The sequence below is a fragment of the Acomys minous genome (genome assembly GCF_964271855.1).
Source record: "Acomys minous genome assembly, chromosome: 7".
Taxonomy (NCBI): Eukaryota; Metazoa; Chordata; class Mammalia; order Rodentia; family Muridae; genus Acomys; species Acomys minous.
In genome coordinates this window covers 77,205,673-77,233,375 of record NC_140488.1, presented here as the reverse complement: position 1 = coordinate 77,233,375, position 27,703 = coordinate 77,205,673, and the positions used below count along the sequence as shown (strand labels likewise).

The window sequence follows — 27,703 nt, the reverse complement described above, 5'->3', positions numbered from 1 at the left end:
CCAGGTCTTAATTGCATGTCATTTCAGATTTGAGTGATACTTATGATATTTACAGGGATTCACAATAGCTATAGGTAGTGACAATATGTGGCAGATAGTCTTCACATTAGGATCAAGGATAGCTATGTAATAGACGGTTCTTGTTCTATGAAAAAAAAATCTACTGGAAGAGACACATATCCAAAGATAATTTCAATATCATATGATAGGTATAACAAGCAATATGTTCAGGGGGGATAGGAGCATAGCTCAGTGTTTGCACTTAGAATGCCTTAGGTCTGATTTTTAACATCAGAAATATACATGTACATATATATACATACATAGTCAACATCTATGGATATTTTATACATGGTTAAAACATACATTAATTTATTCTAATTCTTAATGTTAATCAACTATTGTTTCAGTCATCTGTAATCCCAGCACTCAATAGGTTGAAGGAAGAAGGTGGCAGGCTTAAGACTAGCTTGGGCTAAGTAGTGAGTTCATAGTCACTTTGGGCTATATGTGGGTTCAAGGTCAGTCTATACTATGCAGCCAAACCCTGTTTCAAAAAAAAATACCTTTAAAAAGAAATCCTTATGGGAGAGTCTACCATTGTGAGTTTCATGCTTCCAACCTCGATTTGTTTTCTTTGTAGTGTTCCATAGTATTTTATAAATACACTTCTTATGGAACGGAACATTCTGACTGATCAACCCATGAAATCATCCAAGAATTGTACTCATACTATAGCGGGACTCACTGGGAATTTTTAATCAATAAATTGTGTTGGTTGATATGTCAGTGTTGGTTGCTATCAATGGTTGGCCTCCATTTTTCTGAAGAGAAACAGAGGAGGAGTGGTTGGGGATGAGGGGACAAAGTGGAAACTGCAGTAGGGATATAAAAGTAATCAATTAATTAAAAATGAACAAATAAAGTCTGCTGATCTCTAAGTTTTGCTTTGTTTTCACTTGAAAAGTATATTGAACTTTGTTTAAAAATTATCTGACAATTATACTGTGAGCAATGATGAATTCCTGAGTGAATATATTGTTAACATAAGCACAGCCAATGTCAAAGACCCCAACACTTCAGACTCATGGGACTAGCAAAACCCTTCCTAGATCAAGCTCAAGGATTCAGAAAAGCCCTCCTCTTGTTCATGTAGGGGATGTTGACAGTGTTTGCCAAAAACTTGCAATGTCAGCTTCCTTTTCCCAGACCACTACAACCTAAGACTGCTCCCCTACAGAAACTCACAGCAAAACTAGCTAACTCATCCTCCTTATGCTACACACTATAAACACTCTGAGTGCTGTACATAAGAAACAGTGAGCTTCCATATTGAGGCATAGTAGGTGCTCTGCATCAGAGCAGGCACTGTCACTTGAACACAGCTCACCCAATCCCAGTGTTTCCATATTTGTGTCCTGTTTCTTCAGTGTCTGTCATTACTTCATCATTACATCATTGCAGTCAGGGTTCCAAAGACCAAGTCTTGCTGGATGTGGCAATCTATACTATTATTCAGAATATCTGTGAGATAACTAAATACAGAACCACAGCTGATAATGCTGTGGTCAGCACTGTATGTAAGCTTTGTGACTTTGGGGACATCATCACTGTGAAGGTTAATATGTGTTATCAATTTGACTGGATCTAGAATCAACTAAGAGGCAAGCTTCTGGACAGACCTGTGAGGGATGTTCTTAGTTACATCAACTGAAATGGGAAGACCCATGCTGACTGAGAGTGGTACTTTCTAGCTGTGGGCTACATAGAAGGAAGCTACAAGGAGGCCTCTTTTGCTTTGTGGCTGCCTCCTTTTATATCATGCTGATGAGTCCATCCATTTTGCTAATGCCACTGTCATCCTCAATGGCATCAGAATCAGGCTTCTTCAATCCCATAACAGACTCTGAAGCTACATGGCTCTCCAAAAATCCTGCAGACCTTCAATGCCAGATTGGAACGGTTGAGACATGCACTCTGACTGACTGACAACTCACCCTTGGCTTCTCAGCCTGTCCAGTGTGAAGACAGCCACTTTGGACCACTCAGGTGGTATTGTGTAAACCAATTTCAAAATCCTCCATATATATATATATATATGCTGTATACGTATATATATATTGTATGTATGTATGTATATATGTGTGTGCACAGTACACCAGCATGGGCAGCTCACCTATATGGTTTTATAATCTGATTCTCACTAATACAGATAACAGGTAACAGGATTCTAGAACAGGGGCAGTATTAATTTACTGAGCTGTAAGTGAGCCTAGATTCTAAGCTCACTGAGGCCAGAGATTTGCCTCCATTATTCACTACTGTAGCCCCATCACCTCACACAGTATCTGATACATAAAGTACTCAATAATACACAGGATGTGTTCAGGCATAGTTCATCTGCATGCAGTGATTTCAAAAGAAGGATATAGGGACTCCAGGAAAGCAACAGAAATCAAGAGAGTAACAGCTACACCACTTTTTGGCATATGCCCAAAGGACATCTTACCCCACAGATACTTGCACATATACCTTGGCAATAAACAACTGCTCTCTAATTGGACCTAACCCCTGCTCAACAAGAGGGCTACCATTTCTGGTACTCAGTGCTAATGAAATCATGGTTATTGGATTTATTTCAGCATATTCCCTAAGATAAATACAGAAACATGTGTCCTTCTACCCATATGAATGAGTAGTCTTCATCCCTGATCAAGGAGACTTCTCTTTGCAACAGAAAAAGACCACTACAGAAAACTACAACCAATCAAAATGTAGAGTTGTGAGACCCTGTCCCAATGGATACATGTACAAGACACTCCCATACCTAAGGCTTAGAAGACATGGGGGCTGGGTTGTGGCAAAAAGATTGTAAGAGCCAGAAGATTAAGGACTTCATTGTTAAGAGTATGTCTCCTTTTAATATCAGAAGCTACATCTGTAAAGCTTCATCAACATCATCGCCCAAGCATGAGCCTAACAAAGAGGACAACAAAGAGTATGCCAAACCAGATGGGGGAAAGCCTATGAGACCCCTAACCGTATACTGTGAACTACAGGCAACTGAGTACAGCTGAGAGTGGAAGAAGTGGTCCTCCTGAGGGAAGAACACACCAGTGGGTTGTCCAGTGCCAATGATCCACCCTGAAAACCTACATATAAGTAACATTATGTGGACTTAATAGGTTATAGTTAGGAATATGTATGTATGTATGTATGTAGGGAGGGAGGGAGGGAGGGAGGGAGGAAAGGGAGAGATGTAATTAAATTAGAATCTCAAAAATAACAAAAAAATTTTAATGAATTGGGTTGAGAAAATATATACAAATAAAGGAAATAGCAGATCATTTGTTAGTGAAGATGAATGACTTTCAAATGAGCAGCACTGGCAATTGCTAATTCTCTACTGTAGCAAAGTTTTAAACTCCAGCATGTCTCAAGCATGTTCAATAAATAATATAATTCAATTCTCTTACCCTCAAGAGCCACGTTTCTTTTCCAAGAATCTTTATTCTGCATAAAATACTGCCACAATTCCAATTTTAAAGCTAGATGAGTTCTCAGATTTAAGTCCTTAGAAAAGAGAGGGAAAGCCATGGGAGAAAGTCCAGTTTTCCATGACAGAGCCCTGTGGTACAATGTCAATCAGAGACTGAGGTCACAGAACAACATCCCATATTGTGGGGTTCCAGTTGTCAGGAAATCAATTATTATAGAATAATCAGCACTGATTTTTTCCAGACCTAAGGCAGTAGTCAGTAGGGAGTAAAATGGTCCCGTTATGCATTATTGAAAAGGTTTATCTCAACATTTCTTTTCGATGCAAATATATGTGTCTACACTGTACTAGAGCAAAGCTCATGGCAAGGTTCTGCTCAGCCACACAGGCATTTCCTAGTCTATGGGGAATAAGCAGAATGACATTTTAATTTTATGAAGCCATGCATAGGGTCAGTGGACTAATAAAAAGGGATAGAATGGTTGCTGTATATCCCAATAGTTACAGGCAATTAGCTGATTACACAAGGAAACTGGTTTGAGGCTAGAACAGTTTTACAACATTGTGCTCGGGTAAAAAACTTGAGTAATGGTTATAATGAGAGCCCATGAGAATAAAGTCAACAAATTAAGTGGAAAAGGTCTCCTAAAAACAGAAGAAGGAAATGGAACTAGCAGGGAGTTGTAGTGGTGCTGCATCTCTCCTTGGCTTTTGCAACTTCTTTTTTTTTTGGGGGGGGCGGTTCTTTATCTTCTGGAAGTACTGGGCGGAATATTCATGTGCTATCTCTCAGGTATTATCTTTTCTGAATTCCTCTGGACATTAAAGCACTGAGCCTCCAAGATAACCAGGGGAAATTCCATGTCGATGACCTCAATGTTACCTGTCTCCACCATTCCCCTTTGCCATACTTAAAGGAACTATGAAAGCCATGCACTTTATCCAAGCTTCAGCTTTCCACACAATTTGTTTTCTGACACTTAGTGAAAAGCAAGCTTGCCAAATACCTCACCATCACTCACAAAAGGAAGATGATCTGGCTTGCAGTGAAGAAGAAAGACGAGTTTCATGTTAGTCATGGAAAATGTAAGTTATCTGTGGACAATCTACACAGAGAGCTTATGCAGAGATTCTAGCATTGATTCCTTGAAATTTATAGCTTACTGCCTTGGTTATCCGCAGCATGCTATACAGACACTATGATAATAGTCTGCATACATTCTTATGTGTGTTAGGCCCAAAGTATGGCTGAGAAGTGCAGGGGTAATTGGCAGCATGTGCATTCTTGGAACTCAAAAGATGTCAAGAATGAAAATTCTTTGACCATGTCCCCTGGAGGGGGAGACCTGGTGGCACTCAGAGGAAGGACAGCAGGCTACCAAGAAGAGACTTGATACCCTATGAACATATACAGGGGGAGGTAATCCCCCTCAGTCACAGTCATAGGGGAGGGGAATAAGGGGAAAATGGGAGGGAGGGAGGACTGGGAGGATACAAGGGATGGGATAACCATTGAGATGTAACAAGAATAAATTAATTTATAAAAGAGGAAAAAAAAGAAAATTCTGAGATTTCAGTACATAGGTGTTAGAAACAGAGGGATTTTTCACTCCTAGATACAGTAGGGAAACTTGCACAAGACTTATAGTCTGGCTATAACTATTAGAAAATAAGACAAGTGATGGAGAGATGGCTCAGAGGTTAAGAGCACTGGCTGTTCTTCCAAAGGTCCTAAGTTCAATTCCCAGCAACCACATGGGGGCTCATAACCATCTATAATGAGATCTGCTGCCCTCTTCTGGCCTGCAGACACACATGCAGGAAGAATACTGTATAAATAATAAATAAATAAATCTTTATTTAAAAAAATAAGACAATGATAAGCTACTGTTTTTATTTACTGACCTGGAAACACAGGGCTATGACTGGCCACAGCTTGCTGCCTGAAAATACTTTCTAGATAACAAAAGGAGGTAGAAACCAAGCTAAAGTCTTGCTCAACTGGAGAGACTGAAAAATAAACAAATAAATAAACTTCTGGAAATCTTAGCTAGTAGAATTTCCAAGGTACAGGCTGAGGATGGACCTTAGTGGAAGAAGATTCTTCTAGAATGTATAATGCTTTCAGTTCTATTCCCAGCACTACAAGAAAAAAAATGTACACAGCACAGTACCAAAGAAGGAGTTATGTAGAGAAAGCAGTGGCTAAAAGCTGAGTCAGCTACTAAATACAAAGCCTTGTATAAATAATAAACCCGGAGGGAAACTCCACAGGCTAGGCAAAAAATAAAGTAACAGAGCATTACACTGAAAAATGCCAGGAATTCGCAGAACTGGTAGACATTTGTGTTGTTTGTAAATGTGTGTGTGTGTGTGTGTGTGTGTGTGTGTGTGTGTGTGTATCATATGCATGTAAATAGTTTGTATGCTTGGTTTTGTGTGTGTGGTTGTAAGTGCCTGAGTGTAGGACTGTACATTCTATGGCTCACCTGTGGAGGTCAGGGCACACTCTCGGGTGCTATTCCTTACAGTCTAAACTTTTTGAGACCGTCTCTTCTTCAATGTGTCATCCATCAGGCTCGTTGGCCCACATACTCCAGGAATTCTCCTTTCCCCAATATCCGTTTTGCCACAGGCGCACTGGGATTATAGATGCTGCTCCCTCCCTATCCTGGCTTTTACATACATGAGCTCTGGGGCTCCTGAGACAGGTCCCCATGCTTGCATGCTAAGTGCTTTACCCACTAAACCATCTCCCCAGCCCAAACTTTGTGTTGTAGTCAGCAAGAACGAGGAGACAAGAGGCATCGAGACTTACTAGCAGGTCTAGGCAGGTCAGTAGAGAATACTCATATCCAGCCTGACAAACTCGCCGAGAAACTGGATAATTACCCACAGAAAACAAAACATCTAAAAACAACAAAAAAGTAAAAGCCACCTCCTCAGGGGCCTTTTACTCAATGAAAATAAGATACTCCCTAAGTCATAACAGACAGCAGCCAATAAAGATGACAAGATACGCGTGGACGCACATGTGCGTGTGTGCGCTCTCTCTCTCTCTCTCTCTCTCTCTCTCTCTCTCTCTCTCTCTCTCTCTCTCTCTCTCTCTTCTCTCTCACACACACACACACACACACACACACACAATGTTTCAAAGGCAAATGTAACCCAATATCCAAGAAAATTATCATTCGGTAGAGGAAAAAGTGATGGAATTCCAAGACAGAACTCTAAGAAATGCCTCTAAAACTTTGCAAGATAGTAGAGGACAAAAGATCCTGGAAGAGGCACTGACAAAGGAGTATACAAAATGTTAAAAAGTGGAGGAGAGTATTGCATCATGGGAATCAAGTAAGGAGACGGTGCTCAACCAGGATAGCAAGTAAGGCAAACTGAAGGGTGCTACGTGGATTTGGCAAGCACATACATTATCACCATGGCCAGAGAAGTTCCAGCAGAGAGGCTATGGTAGGCATGGATTTCCTAGGGCCTAAGGAGTGACTGGGATGAGAGGAGCGAGAGGTGACAGAGGCATCTTCAATGTAAGATGGTCTCTGATTCAAGGCGTGACATATACTTGTTGGTTTCATCTCTGAAAACATTTCTTAATATTTGACAGGACAGGCATGGTGCTACTTGGGAGGTTGAGGCAGGCTGATTGCCTGAGCAAGAGAACAAGACAACAACTCAATTTTAAGATGTTCTTCAACCTTCCAGAGAAATGGGGTCCTTTCTCTTTCAGTCACATTTGTTTCCATCTAAACAACTCCCAATTTTAAAATATGTAAAATGGTTACCAAAATAGGCATTGAGCAGCTTCTGAACCTGGATGTTGCTGCCAACGGTGCGGTACAGCCCTTCCGTGTTGATCCCTAGAAAGGAAAAGCAGGTCCCATCAGTTCGCATGGCTCCAGTTTTCACATTCCCCTGAAGCAGAGAAAGGAAGCCTGTGCACACTGCTATGAGTTCCCAGACAACCAAGAGGCTTCTTTCTCTCTTCTAGTTCTCCAGCCCTTCCCTGTTACAGAGGAACATCCCTATGGTCCTCATCATGTACCCAAAACTCATTCATGATTCCACTTGAATGTACCTATCCTTCATTACTCTGCAACGCGTGCTTCAGGGAGCCCCAGCCAGTAGCTGAGAAACAGCATGCCATGTTAGAAGGGAGCTAGCGATTTAAAAGACAGAGATGACACCAACCCCCCAGTTGCTCTCAAGCTGTGATATGAAGGAGGAGAGAGTTGGACTGTGAAAAAAATTGACGCACAAGGCCATTTTTGCACTGAGAAAGGTCGAAGCAATGTTTCAAAGAAAACAATGATTCACACACCACAGCTACCTGCATTCTAAATACCCATAGAAGGAAACAAAAGCATTAATGATCAGTGGAGAAACAGGCTGATTCTACATGCCCCTGAGTTTAGATTTGACCCCATCAATTTTTAAATTGCTATTAAAATGATATGTGGTAGAAGCTCAGCTCTTGATCGTTTGAGATGGAACCATCACGAAACTGCTAGGGGAACAGTAGGTACTAAATCATAATGTGTTCGAAATCATTGCAAGGTTTTGCTCTCTAAAAGTGGAAACCACAGATTATGCATATATGGTTGGATGAGGAAAGCTACGATGGTTGCCAGCTTAGAATTGGCTGGAATTTTTAAAATTGGGTCCAGTATACAAGCTGTCAGAACAAAGTCCAAGAATGGAGTAGTTCGAAAGGAATTCTGAGTGCTTTTGAGCAGAAAATTCCAAGAAAACAAGACAAAAGTCGTGTGACCTCTGTTTCTTCAAAAAACATGGAATCCTTCTTGGAATGTATTTGTGTGCCCCTCCCAGGTGTAGCAGATAGGAGTGAGTTTACTTCACGTGATTCATTACAACGAGGTATTGTTATTTGTTTATATGCCTCTAAAGAAAACAATGGTTTTGCCACGTGTGGTCTATCCTAGTGACTGTGCCCTTTACTCATGTCACTCTTCTTAACCCCTAGAGGAAAAAATTATCAGAGGCTCTGAATTAAGTTGGCTATTGTATGAAACGTTAATCTGCCTTATTTATAGGATCTATTCTCCTAAGCCCAGACAGCAATTTGAGCAGTAAACATAGGCTTCATAAAACACTGTCATTCTGAAGGTGGGTGCTGAGCAATAGATAATGCCCCTCTTACTTTAGATTAGGTCCTTTAGGATAAAAGCGGAGGGGCCAAATTCAACAACTTTAAGGTGACAGTTTAGATCTTACCTTTGGTCTCAACAAAATTGATGCACTTCCTAACAAACTTGAACCCCACTTCATTCAGCTCCACTGTGTTGAGGAAAGGAGAGTTAGTTCACAGCATAACATGCACTTCCTACCCAAGATTCAAGAGTCACAGGAAGGAAACGACGGTGAGAACTAGTAGGACAGGTGCACAATCTGCATTCACCCTTAGCCCTTAGGCTGAATGATGCCAAACTCAGGGTAGGTTTAGACTTTTATAATACAAAATGCTTCTGTTTAGCCCTTTATGTCACATCTGCCCTAAGCATGAGCAATACCAAATATAAAGTGCTACTCTGGAAATCCACATAATATTGATCATCTGTCTAGAACAAGGGGGAGATAACGGATTTCTCTGTATCATCAGGACCGTTCACACCACAGGTTTCAATGAAGTGACTTCCCTAGTTCAATCAATATGCAATTTCAAATCAGGGCTAGGTTTCATTTTACCCACTTTGGCATGAAGGGCACATGTCATCAATACTAGCATTTACTGTCAATGGGACAGCTTTGAACTTATAATGTCAGTAGAGTTAAGAGTTGGAATTACTTACTTTCTTCCTGTTTTGTTATAGGGCTGTGGTAGATCTACAAAAGAGAACCCAAAAAAGGCTCAGTTATTGTGACTGACTACAGAGAAGTAGGGCAAATATGATTCAATTCATTCTCTAGACAGGCTGCCCAAATCATTAGAGATGTTAGAGCTGTAATAACAGAAAGGGAGACTAAATAGAGCTACCTTTGCCCAGATCCCTAGGAAACACAATCCCTAAAATCTCTCCTAGGTGTTCACTCAGTTCCTACAGCTGAAGATACAACTGATTCACCTTAGACACCTGCTTAGGTAAAGCATAGGGCATTTTGTGGTAGAGCAATAACACATTAAAAAAAAATAAATAAAGAGGTCTTCTGAAGGAAATTAGAGAATATCTCAGAGTCATCTTGAATATAGTCTGATTAACTATGTACATGACCAGAATGGAGACTTTGGCTTCTTTGAGACTTGTTTTGGTTGTGCCTGTAAGTCATTAGAAGACTGGGCATGCCCTTTTCATCCTCTACATTTCATGTTTCCCATCAATACAATGATCAGGATTGGAACAGATATTTCTTCAAGCCCTAATCCCTGATCCTCTTAAGCACTTAAAGCAAAGGCGTACACATGACTTGAATGAGCAGAGAATTTGGTGAGGCTGGGGCAATTAAGCCCAGTCTCTAATTTTTGAAAGGAAAGGTGTTGCATCTGTATGTCTTCTCATAAATGTTTCAGGGAGAGGCGTGGCTACATTGATCAGCATTTGCTGCAAGTTTTATAAACAAGGGCTTAGTGAAGTCCTCCACAATCAAGTTGGTGAGGCTGCACATACACTCTATATTTTAGCATCATTCTCCACAATAAGCCACTGATATCTTCTGATCTGAGACCAAGTGTAGGAGAGAGGTGGCCATGGATATAAATGCCTTGCTTATAGCATCCTCCTAGAGAAACACCGCAGGCAAGGAAGAGCCAAGCTCTTTTGGAGAAATGAACCTCACTCTACTTCTAGCTAGTACAAATGCAATCTCAGAGCTGGCTACCGTGTTAACCTTTCACTTATATTTTTATTTGTGTTAGAAGAGGGGTGTGCATGTCACAGAACACGTGATAGTCAGAGGACAACTTGTGGGAATCACTTCTCTTCTTCCATCACGTAGGGTCCAGGTAATTGAACTCAGGAAGACCCAAGCTTGATGGCAGGTACCTTTATCCATTAAGCCATCTCACTGGCGCTGATTATGCCTCCTTACTCCACAGAGAACCGAGGACACAAAGAAAGAATATGTTTCCCCACAGGCTAGTTTTTCACTTGAAGACAGCAAGGAGGGAAAGCTGCACTCAAATACTGCTGTAGTCCTACAGTCGTCCTTCAAACCAGGGAAGATGACCCAAAAGTAACACAGCACTCTAGTGTTTGAAGAATGGTTTTCATTTGATTGTTCAAAGTAATCCTGAGAGGTAGGTAGAATAGAAACCATGAAAAACCATTTCATTAATAATAAGAAAGCTGAGTGACAGAAAAATAACTCGCTTAAGTCATTGCCATATAACAGCAAAACCAGGAGCAGGCATGTGTAGCCCCAATACCGCAAAGCTCATGCTATGTCAGATGCCACTAAAAGAAGCTACTAGAAAGGCATGGACATGGCAATACTTTCCAATGATTTCTGCTCTGTCCTAGATCTAGAACTATTCCTGACTCTTCTAAAGGTTTTTTTTTCCCCCTGTACCTGCCTAACCATGACCTAAACGGAACACCCTGGGATGAAGGACAGCAGCTCCTTCTCCTCTCCCAGATGAGTTCTGCAGGAGAACAAGTGGAGGTCAGAAAAATCATTTCAGAGGGATTCTCAACGGGGACTTACTTACATCCACGACAACTATTTTTCCACCCTTCTCTATGGACAAATCAATTGTATAATACCAAAAAGGATTACTTTTCATTCTTAAGAGCTTGAAGGACTAGCTACAGAGTCGAATACTGTGGCAGAGAGCGTTAGTGCCTCCTCACTCCCAGACAAGTACTAGAGGAGTCCCTCACAGCTGAAACTCAAGTCAGGTTAAACAAGAGTCCAGGAAGCTATGATTCCTTTTAGTGCTAAGATTTAGAATCTGCTGAAGAACCAATGACCATTTCTCCACTGGTACCACTAGAGGGCACTAATACACTGACCTATGCTGCTGAGGTTCTCTCTGCACACCCTGGCCCCCACCTCCTGCCTCCAATGTCTGAGGAAACTTACAGGTTCTTTGCCATCCATGGCTTCCATCCATAGCCTTCTATCGGCTTCTGAAGGTGCCTGCAGAGTGATGGTACCTTGTCTGGGATGAGAAAATAACAAGTTTAAACCAGAAAAATCACCTGAGAGAATGGTATCTTGTGCTTCTTTCATCATTTTTTATATATAACTTCAATTAGTGGCTATTCATTGTACAAAATGATGGATTTTATTGGAACATTGTCATACATGATTGTAATGTACTTCAGAAACCAGATTATTAACAACTCTACTCTATGGCCTCTTGACCACAGCAAATTGCTTCAAATTTTGTTTTATTTTATTTCCTTGTCAACCATCTGCTATGGTCTAAAAATATAAACACACACCCTCCTAAAAATCTTATATTGAAATGTAATCACTGATGTGACAATACTAGTATGCTTGGCCTTCAGGAAGTGACAAAGCACCTTCATTTTTAAAAAGGCTTGAAATGGTGAGTCCATTTCTTTCTATCCCTTCTTCCATGTTCTTTCTGGGGGATGAAGAAGCAACGAATTGTCTTGGGGAAAAAAAAGAGTCCCAGACCCCAAACCTGCTAGCACATTGATCTTGGACTTCCGATCTTAGAACTCCAGGAAAGAATTTTCTGCTGCTTATGTATAATCCATGCTCAGGCATTAAAGCAACGAACTGGATGGAGACAGTGTTTTTATCCAGAGACACTATAAAGACTGGTATTCCCATTATAATCATCTAGTACCTCAGAAGCAAACTGGATGCTTGGGACTGACCATATCCCTCCAAGCATGAAGTCTTCATGCCGTCAATAGCTAGCAACATCATTATGAGAAGCTTTGCCTCACATCTTTTTGCATCACGTCATTCTGCCCCACTCACAGAATGGAAGAGCAATAACAAGAACACTCAAAGATGATGGGTTAATCACAATGCCTCTCTGCGCTGCCACTTCTACATCTCCAAGTGTGCTGAAATACACACTCTGAAAAGTATATGACTTCAGTGCTAACATCAAGGGAGTCCTGTCATATTTGTGTGTTTCATTAAGATGCACTTTACCTAGCAAGTCAAGTGATCTTTAAGACGAAATTAACCAAAAGCCAGCACACCTGGCTATAGAAACTATACTCTTTCAAATTTATCTTTCTCTAGGAACCTCACCCTTTTGGGCTATTATCTGGCAGGATTAGAAGGCTTAGTGCTCTTTATAAAGATACCTACCAGCCAAATCACAAAGTCTAAAGGAAGGAGAGCAAGTAAATGCACAACAGACATGAAAGTAACCAGGTTGAACAAGAAACACTGTGGAACCACGCATCGAACCCAACTGCCTTGTGACCTCAGAGAAAGGCTACAAGAATAAATGTATGTATGACTCTTAAGGAAGAATTTGGAGATTCTTTACTGCTACAAATAGTGAAATTCAAAGAATATTCAGGACAAGAGATTGGAAAAAGGACTAATATCTAGTCCAGGCTCCCTCACATAGGATTCATTACAAACTTAGATAAATTGTCTGTCCTCTGGGAAGTTCCACTTGCCCATCTGGAACCAATAGGCAATGGATGGCATAAACACAGTAGAGTGCAATGTGTAAGGGGCAGCATTCCTTCAAACACCTGGACTTGGGCCCTGGCTCTACTATTTAGTAGCTGTGTTGTTCAAGCTGGTTAACTTTGCCTCATTGTCTTCCTTTGTGAACTTCAGGTAATAGCAACAGCTACTCTATGTGGCAAAGACTAAAATAAAAATTTAAAAAGGACATTTACCCTATGAGCATATAAAGGGGGAGGAAGTCCCCCTCAGTCACAGTCATAGGGGAGGGGAGTAAGGGGAAAATGGGAGGGAGGGAGGAATGGGAGGATACAAGGGATGGGATAAAAATTTAGATGTAATATGAATAAATTAATTAAAATTTTTTAAAAAGAAATAAACACTTGTGGTTTGAGATTTACAAAATAAAGAAAATTAGGAAGAAAAAAAAGGACATTTAAAAGGCTGAGGACAAGGCCTCACAGGCAGGAGTCACTTGTCAAGCAACAGCACTCATGTTTGCTATAAGCCTACAATTTCAAACAGTGATACAAGCATTGTTTTTTAATGCAATTCTACCTTCCTGTGCGAGATAAAGGGGGAGCAAGAGACCTTTACTTGGCACTCCAATGTGTATGATACCTAGTGGGAAGCCTGGCTCTTTCTGAGATCAGAAGGACAAGTGAGGGAAGTAGCTGCCACAGACCTGGCCAGGTCCCACTTGCAGAGAGCTGTGTCAGCATCTGTTCATTATGGTATTGACTACTCTATTCTGATCGATAATGGAGTAAGATAACAAAGGAAATGACTGTGGGGGCCCACAGATCAGGGCTCTGCCTTGCTACAGAGACAGTTACTATATTTAAGTCTTGGTGTTCTCACATATAAAATGGGGAGAGGGGACTCAGAAAAACAATGGGTTTTAACGTGCAAATAGTATGGTAAATAAGTCGCAGATATATCATAACTTTAGTTCCTGGGTTCTACTCTAAAAATCTCTCATTATTCTGGGAATGAAAGACACCATATCTAAAAATTAACACCAAATTTACTATCTACAATGCGCAAAGCATAATACACTATGCAAAAAATATGAAAATAAAGGGACCCAGTGTCTCACCCAGAGCCAAACTGTGATTGCTTTGAGTTGGGGATATTATTTACAGGTATCTGGCAATTTTAGTCTAAAAAGGAATCACCATGGAATCAGACATGGAAAATTTCATCACTTTTAAGCACCTTGATGCTGTAGAACCTGAGAAGCTACAGGTCCACACAGGGAGTCAGAGTCCACAGTGAGTTAATTTTTTCATCCTACAGGGCCTGATGTTATCAGGAAAATGAGTGCCACTCACATGGTTATTGATAACATTAACTATCACAGTTCTTTGAATGAAGATTATCTATTTTTTTAAAACAAAGAAGTCATAAAGACCCAAAAACCAATATTATGAGGGTCCAAAAATATCCCAATTTTTAATAATGCAATAGACTAATAGTTACTTACTCTTAGATAGGAAAAAACTTCTAACCTCGTAGTCTATTTTGTTGGTGTCAGTTCCTAAATATTTTTTTCTATAATATTATGATTCCTTTATTAAGGTCCTTTCTAACAATCTAATCACTTTCTTAAATTCTTCCTTATTACTCTGTGCTTAATATATAGAAATAATGGATGGAAATAAAATCAGGTAGCATATTAATAAACTGACTTTTGGAGAAACTTTTTTGGTTGTTTTTTTAAGACAGAGTTTCTCTGTGTGGCCTTGGCTGCCCTGGACTCCCTTTGTAGACTAGCCTGGCCTCGAACTCACAGAGATCCTCCTGCCTCTGCTTCCCGAATGCTGGCATCACAGGCGTGTGCCACCATGCCCAGCTTGGAGAAACTTCTTAAGCAGCAAGTATGCCTATCACCAAAATAATGCTAAGGGATTTTAAAGGATAAGGTGTCTTTTGCTTATATATTATGGTTTTCAATTTTGTGTTTTTATGGGATTTCTGCCTGCCAATGCATCTGAGTCTAAATATGTTTCTTGTGCTTTTTCTTTGGCTCTTTGTTGATCTGTTCCTTTGTTTGTTTTGTCGATTGAGGTTTGTTCGTTTTTATTTTTGCCTTATTTTTTAAATGTCTGCTTGTTTTCTAATGAGAGAGAGCAAGAAAGGATGTAGATTTGGGGGGCGGGGACTGGGAGGTGGGAAGGATCCGGGAGGGTTTGGGGAATGGGAACCATAATCAGAATATAGTGTATGAAAGTATATATTCTCAATTTTTTAAAAAAGGATAAAGGTATAATTAGCTTCTGGTAAACTGTTTTGGTTCAAGGGAGAAGAATAGATGGCATTGGAAAGAAACAATATAGCAATGACCCAACTTTGCAAGCAATGGCTCTAATATTTGGTGTCAATAAATTATTCTGAAAAGGCTTGCATCCTGTTACAGTAAGTTGGAACCCTCCCCAATACTACCTCTGCCCTTCGTCCTGTCTTTCTAAATGTGTCAATCTTCTTCCTAAGTTATACTAAAAGTGTCTTTAAAAGAACAAGCACAATTATTCTGCCAGTTTCACAGCACTGTGAAAAAAATATGACAGCAAATTAAATTGTAGGGGAGACTTTTTCTGCCAAGAGCTAGTGAGATAAATGTGGCTGGGAGATATATGGAAAACCAAAACAAAACAAAACAAAACAAAAAATAATTGCTCTGGAGCTCTTCTAACAGGGACCTTTGTGAAGGGCAGACTGGGAGGCAGGAATAGCACTGGCCTACATATAACTTGCTCAGCAACAAGAAATGAGAGAGGAAACTAAAAGAGCCAGGCAGAATCATGGGTGGTACATAGTGACCCTGACAATTCACAGCATCCCCACTTACCTTTCATTAGTTTCTATATCAAAACAGAATCTCTTGTCAATTGACTCCGTCTTCCGTCTCACGCAGTACTTCAAAGTTAAGTCCACGGGTCCCTGCTTTGAGAGAAGCATTAACAAGCATTTATTTAAAATCCATATAAGATTCTTCCTTCTCCTGTCATGTCCTCGAGGTCGCTTGTATGATGTCAACCAAAACAGAAGGAGCAATGTGTTAACTCACTGAGAACCTTTACCTTCAAATCGTGAAATAACATGCTCTGTGGCTTCTCACTCTTTCAAGCATCAGTGGCCAAGATCAGGAGAAAAAAGCTCAGGGCAGGCCAGCGCCCTTTCCCAAGCACAGCACACTCAATAGGATGCTCAGTACACATTGCCTAAGGGCAGTGCCGAAGAAATGGATTGCACAAATGGCATTAAGTATATATAATAAATTTTTCATGAGGCTTCAGAGTAGGAAGCTGTGACTGGATAAGTAGCTATCTGAAACCATCCATAGGATGTGTGAGAAAAGTTGAGTGTAGAAGCTTCCTACTGGGTGTGGCAATGCATTCCTTCAGGATGACAAAAATCATAAGAATGGGCTCTTTGGGGCTAGGAAAAACATGGAAATAAGCAAATGTACTTATTAATCAAAGCAACATTTTTATATTTGATACATGAAGGGTAGTGTGGTTCATAATTTTCCTGTGGGAATGCAAATCTGCCAAACCCCTTGGTGGCCGTAGACAAACTACCCGATTCTCCACTGCTGTTTTCCTCTATTATCTCAACAGGGACAATGTAGCACTGAAAGAGAGGTAAGATTTAGTTGGCACAACAACCCACATACTATACAAGGTATTTTAAATTAATTAGCTGCTTATTGTTTTCTAAAATAGCTTAAAACCAATTTCCCTCACCATAACCCTTAGGTAGACATGAATCTGAGAGGTAAAATTGCTTAAAGTTATGCAAATTGGTAATGTCCAAATAGCATTAAACTGGGGAGTTTAAGATTTGGTATATTGCCTTAGTCGTGCCATTTACTAGTTCTGTGACCCTGGCAAGTCAATTTCTCTCTCTTGAGTCTTAACTCCACAATTTACTAAATAAGAACAACACTATTGGCCTTCTGTCTCAAAGTCAGAAACACTGCTTAAGCTTCAGGTCTGTACTTATGGCACTACTCCATCCAAAATAATATGCATCACTGACAAACACCAAGGTACTCAGAGTCAAAAAGTAAACAGCTCACAGAGCAAAGATTTATACCCAGTTCAGACCTACAGTCCCCAAACTCCAAACTGAGTGAGAAGGAGAAGAAGTTCAAGGCTTGTCTGGATTACATAGTGAGCTCCTGTCTCAAAATTTAGAATGTAAAAATAAAACTCAATATATAAACAATCCCCGACCTTGATGCTCTTTAGCTAATTATCAGGTGTTCCGCTAGCAGTGAGTTCAGGCATTCATTGGCCAATCCTTTCTGCTATTCTTCCACTACCTGAACTTAAAACTCCATTAACCCTTCAATACGCAACTCTTCAACTTTCCTCCAACTCCACACTGCTCCATGTTTGGTGCTTTTTGTGAAAATGCCCTGTCTCCAGTGCCTCGCTTGACTGAGAAATCCTTAATGGATAAAATCCTATTCCTATATAAATCTCTAGTCCTTAATAAATAGGGCTCAAAAGAGTTTATGTACTCAACCATTAACCTATTCACTTTTCTGATGAGGAAGATGGGCTTGCATAATATTAAACAATAACTCGAGGTCAAAAGGAAAGTTTACCAAGGAACTAGGAACCCAAGGAACCCAGCTCTTTCATATATGGGAGAGTTGGGAGGGTGGAGGCAGCACAAGTGCACACTTGGCATCAAATGCCCTGACATGGTGAGCCATCTCACCAGGCTCAGAAACCCAGTTATATTCAAACTCAAAATCTATCACTACTGCTTTGGAAGAGACAGATAAACTGAGTATTATAATATAAATAAGACTTTACAGGTTAAGCTAGTAGGGGAAACTGGAAGTGTCACAGTAAGGAAAGGGCCAACTTCTCCATCTCCACAGTGCTGCTGAGAGAGGAAATAGGTGCATGGTAGAATACGTCCTTGGAAGACAACTGGCATTTAGGAAAAGGTTGTTCTTACACCCCTCCTCTTCCTCCTCCTCCTCCTCCTCCTCCTCCTCCTCCTCCTCCCCCTTCTTCTTTTCCTCCTCCTCCTCCCCCTCCTTCTCCTTCTCCTCCTCCTCCCTCTCCTTCTCTTCTCCTCCCCCTCCTCCCCCTCCTTCTCCTTCTCCTCCTCCTCCCTCTCCTTCTCTTCTCCTCCCCCTCCTCCTCCCCTTCCTCCTCCCCCTCCTTCTCTTCCCCTTCCTTCTCCTCCTCTTCCTTCTCCTCCTACTACGATGACGACTACTGTCATCATCATAGCATCATTTATCTATATTATTTACCTTTCAGAAGCATGACTAGGAGTGGTATCAGAAGACTGACAAGAAACTAACTTCAAATAGAAACTGGATGAGTTCAATAACTACTTATACTCCGGTACTGCCTTCTAATGGGAAACTGAATTCCTCTTTCCTTCTCTTAAGGGATTCCACATTAAAATTGCTTAGGCTCAGGGCCAGGTGCACATGCCTAACATTCAGAAGGCAGAGGCAGGTGGATCTCGGTGAGTTCAAGACCAGCCTAGTCTACATAGTGAGTTCCAGGACAGCTGGAGCGCCATAGAGAGACTCTAGCTCACATAAACAAAAACCCTGCTTAGGCTCGCACAATTGCCATTTTGCAAGCATCTACTCAATGAAACAAGGAGGAAAGAAAAACTAAATTGCTCGCATATGCTAAAGGGATGTAAAAATGCTGTCTGCTGATTTTGTCCTGGACAAAATGCTCTTTTGAAGAGGAATGAAAAACCCTAAATGATATTACTCTCTGTGAGAGAAGAGCTAATGTGTAGACTCCAGACAATAACTTGTGTAGAATAAAAAAACGAGGCTTTAAAAAGTACCTCAGTTTTAAGTAGCAAAAAACTCTGGGTTCATCCCCAGTACCACATAAACTAGTCATGGTGACAATATACTGGCAATTCCAGGACTCAGGAAGTGAGGCAGGAGGATAAAAAGTTCAAGGTCATTCTTTACATCATAATGAGTTTGAAGTCATCCTGGGCTACTCAAAACTCCATCTCAACAAGCCCCATACCCTAAGATAATACAGGAAAACAATAGACTGCAGCTAGTATTTCTCATAAGCACTTGATACTCAGCTACACTAGACAAGTTCAGGCCGACTAAGGACAAATTCTATACTGTAGCCCAAGAAGCCTGGTGGCACAGTGACCTAAGGGTGTACCCCAGCTTAAACCTATAGTTAACAGTAGGCTCTGTGTTTAAAGACCAAAGCAAAAGGTAGTTGTCAATAGTCTGCAATCAAAATCAGTCCCGTCTAGTTTTCCACGTACAAACTATACCAGACTGAACATCTACAGAAGGTACTGTTAATAGAAATTGGTAGTTTTTCTCCAAATTCCTGTCTACATAAACTGGGCCTTTATGTGTGTGGGCTTAAAGCTTCCAACAATATGTAAATATTTAAAAGGTGCATGCTGACAGCATGTGTGAGAACAAAGGAAAGGGGTACTTTTAGAAAGTGAATGATATGATAACCTGTTGAAATGTCCATGAATAGAAAGGATCAGGTTCTTTCAGGGGAGTAAGCTACCCTCTCAGTGGTAACCTTACTTTGGCATTTTGGAAAGTAGAAGAAGGCTTGAAGAGGAGACGAAGGGATATGAACTACTTACAAAGATTTTAATGTGGGCGTAAATAATCTTAACTTCAATATATATGTATATATAGTTAATAAATATATACTTATTACATATAATATATTATACATAAATGTACATTTAAGAGGGTTACACCCTTAGGTAAATGTGTCAACAGGCTTCAGCAAATTCCTCTTGGGCTACAGTACAGAATTTGTCATATTGATATACACACTTGTTGGAGGAAAGTCTTGTATAATGTGTTTTCAGATGCTAATCTCAGTGCCCTGAGATCAGCTTACAGGCCTGTCACCGGCACTGTTATGAATGTTGAACTATCTCCTGTATCCATGTGATATAAGGAATGTTCCCCAGTTATCCCTGATTAGTTAATAAAGTTACTGATGCCTGTGACTGGGCAGAAGAGAGGTAGGTGGGACTTAGGTTCCCAGTTTTGGGGTCTCTGAGGGACCACAGGGAAGAAAAGATGTAGCAGGAAAGGAGGAGGAAGGAGCTCGGCTGCTGGATGGGATGAACTAGGAACACTAAGTCAAAGAACGTCCATCATGAGGACAGACCGATGCAGAAGCCACCAGAGAGTCATCAGATTGGCAAGGGATTGACTTTTATGTGAATTTTAAGGGTTAGAATAGCTCAGAATCTGCCCAGCATAGTGAATATAGCTTAATAATAAATCGTAGTCACCCTGTGTCAATCACTGGGGAACTAGCTGGTTAAAGAAAACTGTTCCCGTATTAAACTTTAGTATTAATATTTACAGAATAATTAGTTCCTTCTATATATACTTTTAATAAAGGTATTCTGCAAATTTATTCATACTTGTAAAAAGTCACTACTTAGAATTATCCATGTTTTGGATATGTTCTTGGTATAAATGATACGCAGTTTTTATATGAAATAGGCTGAAAATGTAAAGACACACCCTGATGATAGGAGCTGCATATGATTTAACACGGCTGTTAGTCCCATCACTCAGGAGTCTGAGGCAGGAGACTTGTTGCAAGTTCCAGGAATAGGTCTGTCCTGCACAATGAGTTCCAGGCCAGCCTGGATCACAGACAAGGCCCTTTCTCAAAAACCAAGCCAAATAACATCAAAAAAGCCTGGTCTTAGCTATGGTCCACATCAACTTAGGGCCAAGGAGGACATGTAAAACCATTGTTTTACGTGACAGTTATAGACTTCATTATTTCATACTATGTCAATATTTTTTTCTGAGATAGTCACACAGATGAGCTCAACAATAGCAGTGACAAGAACTGACCTGCTTAGCACCTGGCTTCTGTTCCATCGGGGTCATGTTGAGTGTCCTGGTCTCTTTCGCATACCGGCAGTAGTATTTCACCCAGGATATCCCTAGAGCCCCTACGAAGACAGGAGAGAGTAAACTAACAGAATGTTTCAGCTCTCAAAGGAGAAGATGTTACTTTTTTTTTTTCTCCAGTGCTTGAGATTGAATACAAGGTCACTACACATACTATGCCCATTCCCAGACTATTGCTTACCCTTTGCAAACAATCTCTGCCCTTTGCCTGTGCTCCATCTTTACCTACCCTGCTACTTGCTGCACCCACAGAGATAGTAAACCTTACCAATTGCTTCCCATACGCATTCATAGCTCTTTCCGAACTTACTCTTCTTGCAACAGTCCCTGGGAATAAAGACGTCTATGCATCCAGAAGCCGGAAGCCCCTGCCAATGTTCCTCTCTCCTGAAACCTCTCATTTGACTGCCCTTGAGTTGTGTCTCCTTACATGTCTCTTTGTCAACTATATCCACTTCTCCTACCCCGTTAGCAATGAATTAGATAAAGGATATTAACACAGGTTTGTTTTCTTAATATTTATAACACTTTCCAATAAAATATAAATTTACTTTTTTTTCCTCCCATTAATCATTTCAAGCAGACTTCTCTCATTTCTCCATCTCTGATGTACTTCTATCCAATCCTTCTCCATTTTGGTAAAACATTACTTTAAAATACCTTTCTATTGATGTATTTTCCCTTGTTGTAAATCACTCACGGTTTTCCTACTCTTTCCAAACAACGTAGTCTACCTTCAAAGCCCTACATAATTTGACCAAATTAACTATTCTGGCCTTCTCACTGTGCACCCTCACCTCTATGCTCCTGTGGCACTGAATTATTTCCAGTGGCCATACAGTTTGTACTGCAAACTCCACATGCATTTAAGAACTGATTGCACACAGCGTATATTTAAGGATGAAGATGTACTACATCAGGATAACAAGGACTGCCCTTGACAAACCAAGACCTGAGCATGAGGTATGTTACTCAACACTCCTGTGTCTCTCCTCATACAGCAGCACACACCTGGAGTTCTCTAGCCACCCTTAGCTCAGTTTTGTAACCTGTCCCTCTCTCTCACCCAACATTCAAGTTTTATGTCAAACAGCACTTCCTCAGAGAAGCTCCTACATATATGCCGCAAAGAGAGTGCTCAAAACGCTTCAGGAATATACTTTACTATCTCTCCTATCAGTTTGCGAATTGCTTTGACAAATGAAAAACATGTGCGATTCGTTTGGGTTTTGTTCTCTCAGTGTGCTGCATAGCATTTGGCAGAAACGATGCTTGGTGAGCATTCATGCAGCAGAGTGCCAGCCACTTGACAAGTTAGAAACCTTAAGCACAGAAGCACCACACAGTATGGAGCAGAGGATCTCAACTAGGGACAGCTGTACTTTACTGCAGAAAGTTTAGGTCGTCTATATGGAAAGTCCTACCAACACAAAGTGAGGAGGAAACTAGGCAGCTGCTCACTTCTTTATACTGTTCAGCAGTGGTCTTCACCCTTCCGAATGCTGTGGCCCTCATGTTGTGCTCACCCCAACCCTAACATTATTTGTGTTGCTACTTCATAACTGCCATTTGCTACTGTTATGAATTGTAAAGTATGTGTTTTCCAATGGTCTCAGGCAACCTCTGTCAAAGGGTGGTTTCAAACCCTAAAGGGGTCACACCTCCAGGTTGAGAACTACCGCTTTTCAGGGTCTGAGGGTGATGGGTGGGATAGGATTCACTGGAAAGAGTCTCCAGTTTTGGCCTAGGATACATCTGAATGTCACCTTAGAGCTAGTGACTGTTGTAAGCCTCAGCAGTCTCTAGTGTAAAATGAGCATAATGTGGAGTCAAAGGCTAAATGAGAAGAGGATTTTACAACACTGCACATAGTATATGTAATAAATATCATCTTCATTCTACCTCCTTTCTGACCCTAAGTTCACCCCGTAGACAATTAACATTATACTCAGATACAATTAACCATCCCTCATGTTAAAGCTCAGAAAAAACTTTAGATCTTACTACTCTAGAGACAAACCGAGTAATTTAGCCTTCCCTCAAATTTCTTTCTTTTGCACTTTTACTATTCCACTCTGCCCTCCAGGGAGTTGCATCTGGCATGGATCTCTTACAACATGGGTTCCGATTGTTCAGAAAGGTAACGTGGCAAGCCTCCTGAAACCCAAGGAATGACCCTGCACGCCCACATACATTTCTCCTGTGTATACAGATAGCCTTCAATGGTTGGCTGTCCTGGAAGTTTGCGTGTCTGAGGAGCTTTTTTCATCCTTTTCTTAAGTTCTTCCATTTCCTCTCGGGTACTGGAGAAATGATTTCTCGTCTGTTAAGAAATCATTATAATCATTATCACCACCATCATCAACAGCACTGTGTATGTATCGGTCATAGATTTAGCATGGGATTTCTCTGTTCACAGCATGGGCTAAGACACAGAAAACTACTGAATAGTAGCAACTGCATAACAAGCCCAGAGTTTAATAGTACTATGTACTATAAACGAAACCAACACACAGATACCACAAGAAGCAATGGGTTTTACCCAGTGGGGTTAATTCAAGCTTCAAGTAAATAAGGAACTTTAAAATTCGGAGATTAGACTGACCCTTACTTTACAATAAGGGTAACTATAGACAAGATTTTCAAAGATACTAGCATCATGGCAACTTCTTTATGTTAGTGAAGAAGATACAGATTACACTGGTTGTCAACAATTCTAACAATGAGTCGGCCATGAGTACACATGCAAACGCTTGGTATTAGCTCACATTTGTCAAGTTACACATGGCAGAGGAGTCAACTTGATTGTAGAAAGATTTTGTAAGTCAGCAGAAACTAGGTACTCTCGCGTTCAGGTAAAGGAGAGAACCCAGAAGGAAGGAATAAATGCAGAAAGAAAAAAGTAGGTAAATCTGTATGTCACAATCTCCCTAAGCAAGCATCTTATAGGCACGTCTTTTTTAATTTAAAACCACGTCTAAGGATGTCATGCAATGTAGCACCCAGTCCAATGTCACCTAATCTTAGTGACATCTTCTCAGACTACCAATTGTTACATTCTCTATACTTCTTTAAACATGCTAGCTTGAGTACATATAGTAACAAGTACTCTGAGGGACTCTGACTTATCTGTAGTTATGCTTCTACTCTAAGAAAATTTGTTATCCTTCAAGATAAATGAGCCAGGGTACCTCATTGTGGTATGCCAGAGACTTTCACAGTATCTTAAATGGGTTGTATTTTCAAGGTATCCATAAATAGCCCATCAAGTGATAAATTAGTAAATTCTCATGGCTCAATACATAAAAATGCTGTGTCTATACTCATTTATGAGAACTAGCATGTACACAAAGATGGAGATTTCCTTTAAAATTCATTTGTTTAACTCCACTAAGTGGTCAGAGAAGGAGGAAGACAAAGGGTATTCACAACAATAAAGGCCACAGCAAGTGGCTCAGCTAACTTGGGAAGTAGTTTAAGGCCTAAGCCTCACATTTAAATAAGCCTCCAGCTGGATTCATATCTGCAAGAGATACAGTAAAGTACCAATACTTAGTAAATCCTGCCTGGACTGAGGAGAATAGATCCTGAATAGAGGATGGGTTTGAACAGCAGGAAACCTCAACGCAAGGGAAGAGTCAAAACTGAAAAATGCAAGAACATGCCCATATGTCAAATGTTTGTACTCTACACCACTTTGCCCTGACAAATTGGCTGCGGTGCAGTAACCTATAATCCCAAAGTTAGGAGTGCCGGGCCTCAAACTGAAAGAGGTGAAAACATCCATGTGAACTCACATTCTGTAAACTGAGCTGCAGCTGCTGTTTGTATGGGAGGAAATCCTGTGTAAGTTCCACGGTTAAGCTGTTGGAAATGAAGAGACTGTGAAGAAAGGCCAAGACCTAAGGGAAACACAAAAAAAAAATCATGTTTAGAGACTAACCGTTATCTACCACGAGCATCTCCTAACCGATGCAATAAAGGACCATGAAGTCAGGGCAGAACGTCGGGAGTGTTTACCCAGCACACTGGGAGGAGCAGTCGTGGGAGCAAAGCAGGTACACATGTAACTATTCTCAGATTAGATGATAGATTCCACCTGCATTCAGTCTCAGACAGGAAATAACAAATCCGGGTCCTTTTTAGACTTCATACACAGCCACTCAGGAATTACATACTGCAGGAATTGACTACATCTCTTCTCTAAAACAGCATAGCATCACTCATCCAAAGATATCAAATCTAAAATGGAAAATTTCAAGGACAGATGTAATGCCAAAATTGGAAATGTTTACATCTGACCTCATGTGACAGGCCTCATGCACACTGTGGAAAATGTAAACACACTAAAAATAGTGTATAAAATCGTTGGGTTATGAGTGTAATAAGGTGCATAAGAAATATAAACAGATTTTGTGTTTAAACTGGGGACCCGTTTAAGATATTTCATTATGTGAATGCAAATATTCCATTTTTCTCCCCAAAACCCCAAGCACTCCTGGTCCCAAGCATTTTGGGTAAAAGGTATTCAACATATATATGCTCAGGACTAGCCAACTGTAATTGCTTATTGCAGAAGATGACATACAAATGATGAGTAGTCCACTTTTTAATTTTCAAAACATTCAAGCCATGGCCAGTGAGCTGGCTCAGTGCGTAGAGACACTTGCTGCACAAGCCGATGACCTGACTTCACTCCTCAGATCACATGTAAAGCTGAAGGACAGAAGTGACTCTGGTTATCATGTGATCTCCACATAAATGCCATAGCATGCACATCCATCACAATCATTCAATCCCATTAAAAAACCAAATTATGTAAGCAAAACTAAGAGAAAACATAACTTTCATTTATCAAATTATAAATACTTAAATGTTCAATGTTTGTAAAGTATAATAGAAGTATACATGGCTCCATATCTTGTAGGACGCAAACAGATGAAATATATACACATGTGTGCACATACTAGACTTAAGCAAGCTGTAAGCATAAAGACAACACAATGTACACATGCATGTACATTTATGACAACTATGCGGTAGAGGCATATGTCAACCACACTCACACTTATATTCATAACCCTTCCTGTTTTTCTCCCAAACTTCATCTCAGGAAATGACATCACCATTCATCAGTCATTCAAACCAGAAACTACAGAATCAGCCCTAATTTCTCTTTAACTCATATTTATGTGCAATTCAACAGAATTTTCTGCTAGTGTTTCCTTCAAAAAGCCTTTCAAGTACTAGAGATAGGACTCAGGCACTTGCACATGTTAGGCAAGCATTCTACCACTGAGCTATATCCTCGCACCTCCAAAATACTTTAACCTAGCTATCCTTTACTGTTCCTACTTCCACCACAACAATTTAAGTCACTGCATCTTCTTACCTAGACCATTATAGTATTTATTGATTTAATTTGGGGGAGTCAAGCTTTGTATCCCAGGCAGACCTCAAATCCATGACCCTTCTGCCTTCGCCTCCTGGTGTGCATTCTACAAGTATGTCAAACATCACTTCCTGCAGTTCTCCTTTTCTTCTGCCAGTATCTGAAGACACACAATTTCTTTTCTTGTCTTTCCTGAGAATGTCTAAACATTATTTCCTTGATTTCATGAAGGTATGCTGGATTTTGTCAAAAGCCTTTTCTGCCTCTATTGAGATGATCATGTGATTTTTATCTTTAAGTCCATTTATATGATGTATTACATTATTAGCTTTCATATGTGAAGATCTATGCCTGTATTCAGCTTGTCCAACTAGTTTATTGAGGTTTTTAAATCTATGTTCACCACAGAAATTGGCTTAGAGCTCCTGTTACTATTGTATCTCTACCTGGCTTTGGCTACATGTTTTGCTCCCTTAGCTCTCTACCTACCCGGCACTTACTTGGATCTTTATTGCCCCACTGATGTAAACTTTTGCCATATTAGATATAACTTGTGTCTTTCATAGTTTTTATCACAACTCACACCTATTTTGAACATGTACATAGTTTCACGCCTTTTTTTCTACCCTGTGGGAAGATAGTTTTCATAAAAAAGAGACTGACATTCTGGCTTACTACTATATACCCAGTGTCTAACACAGTGCCTGGAATATAGCACAATCTTGAGGCTTCCTCAATAAATGAATGCAGACTTGTTTTCACATAGTAATAGCAGAATTATAACTATGTGGGCATTGACACACATATACTTAGCCATACACTCTCATGTTCCATATGTGTACACATATTCACACTCAAAATATGTATCACTCACATAGAAAGAGGTATACTATATACACAAACAATGTGGAAAGGAAAATACTATAGAACCAATGCAGATTATTTTTATATAAGGGATTTTTGGTCATCCAATGCATTATTTTAAACTTTCTGTGATGAATGCAGTACATAGAAATAAAAACAGTTGTCATTTGGACTTTTTTGGATGTGTGTGTGTGTGTGTGTGTGTGTGTGTGTGTGTGTGTGTGTGTTCACCAAAAGATAGAACTTACTGGCTCCACGATATTAAACTTTTTTGACTCTTGGACTTCCTGAATTTGATAGACATAATCAAGAGAAGACTCGAAGAAATTGTGTCTTTCCTTATCCACTTGGAGATCTGCCTGTAGAAAGAAAGCAACAAATGTCACAAATGGTCATAGTC

The 27,703-nt window shown here is 40.3% G+C and overlaps 1 protein-coding gene across 4 annotated transcripts in view; it reads right to left on the bottom strand.

The window, feature by feature from the left end:
- Window positions 1-27,703, bottom strand: part of OPHN1 (oligophrenin 1) — a gene marked incomplete at its 3' end in the record, with an annotated part of 303,761 nt that overhangs the window by 120,051 nt on the left and 156,007 nt on the right. For 3 of the 4 annotated variants that reach the window (XM_084791065.1, XM_084791062.1, XM_084791064.1), the window contains exons 7-15: window positions 27,552-27,662; window positions 24,845-24,949; window positions 23,241-23,370; window positions 20,988-21,088; window positions 15,951-16,045; window positions 11,549-11,627; window positions 9,322-9,355; window positions 8,747-8,809; window positions 7,297-7,371 (exon numbers count right to left, since the gene is read on the bottom strand). In XM_084791065.1, coding sequence (XP_084647191.1) covers window positions 7,297-7,371; window positions 8,747-8,809; window positions 9,322-9,355; window positions 11,549-11,627; window positions 15,951-16,045; window positions 20,988-21,088; window positions 23,241-23,370; window positions 24,845-24,949; window positions 27,552-27,662 — 793 coding nt within the window. The remainder of the gene's footprint in view (window positions 1-7,296; window positions 7,372-8,746; window positions 8,810-9,321; window positions 9,356-11,548; window positions 11,628-15,950; window positions 16,046-20,987; window positions 21,089-23,240; window positions 23,371-24,844; window positions 24,950-27,551; window positions 27,663-27,703) is intronic. The other variant, XM_084791063.1, reaches the window with a different exon arrangement.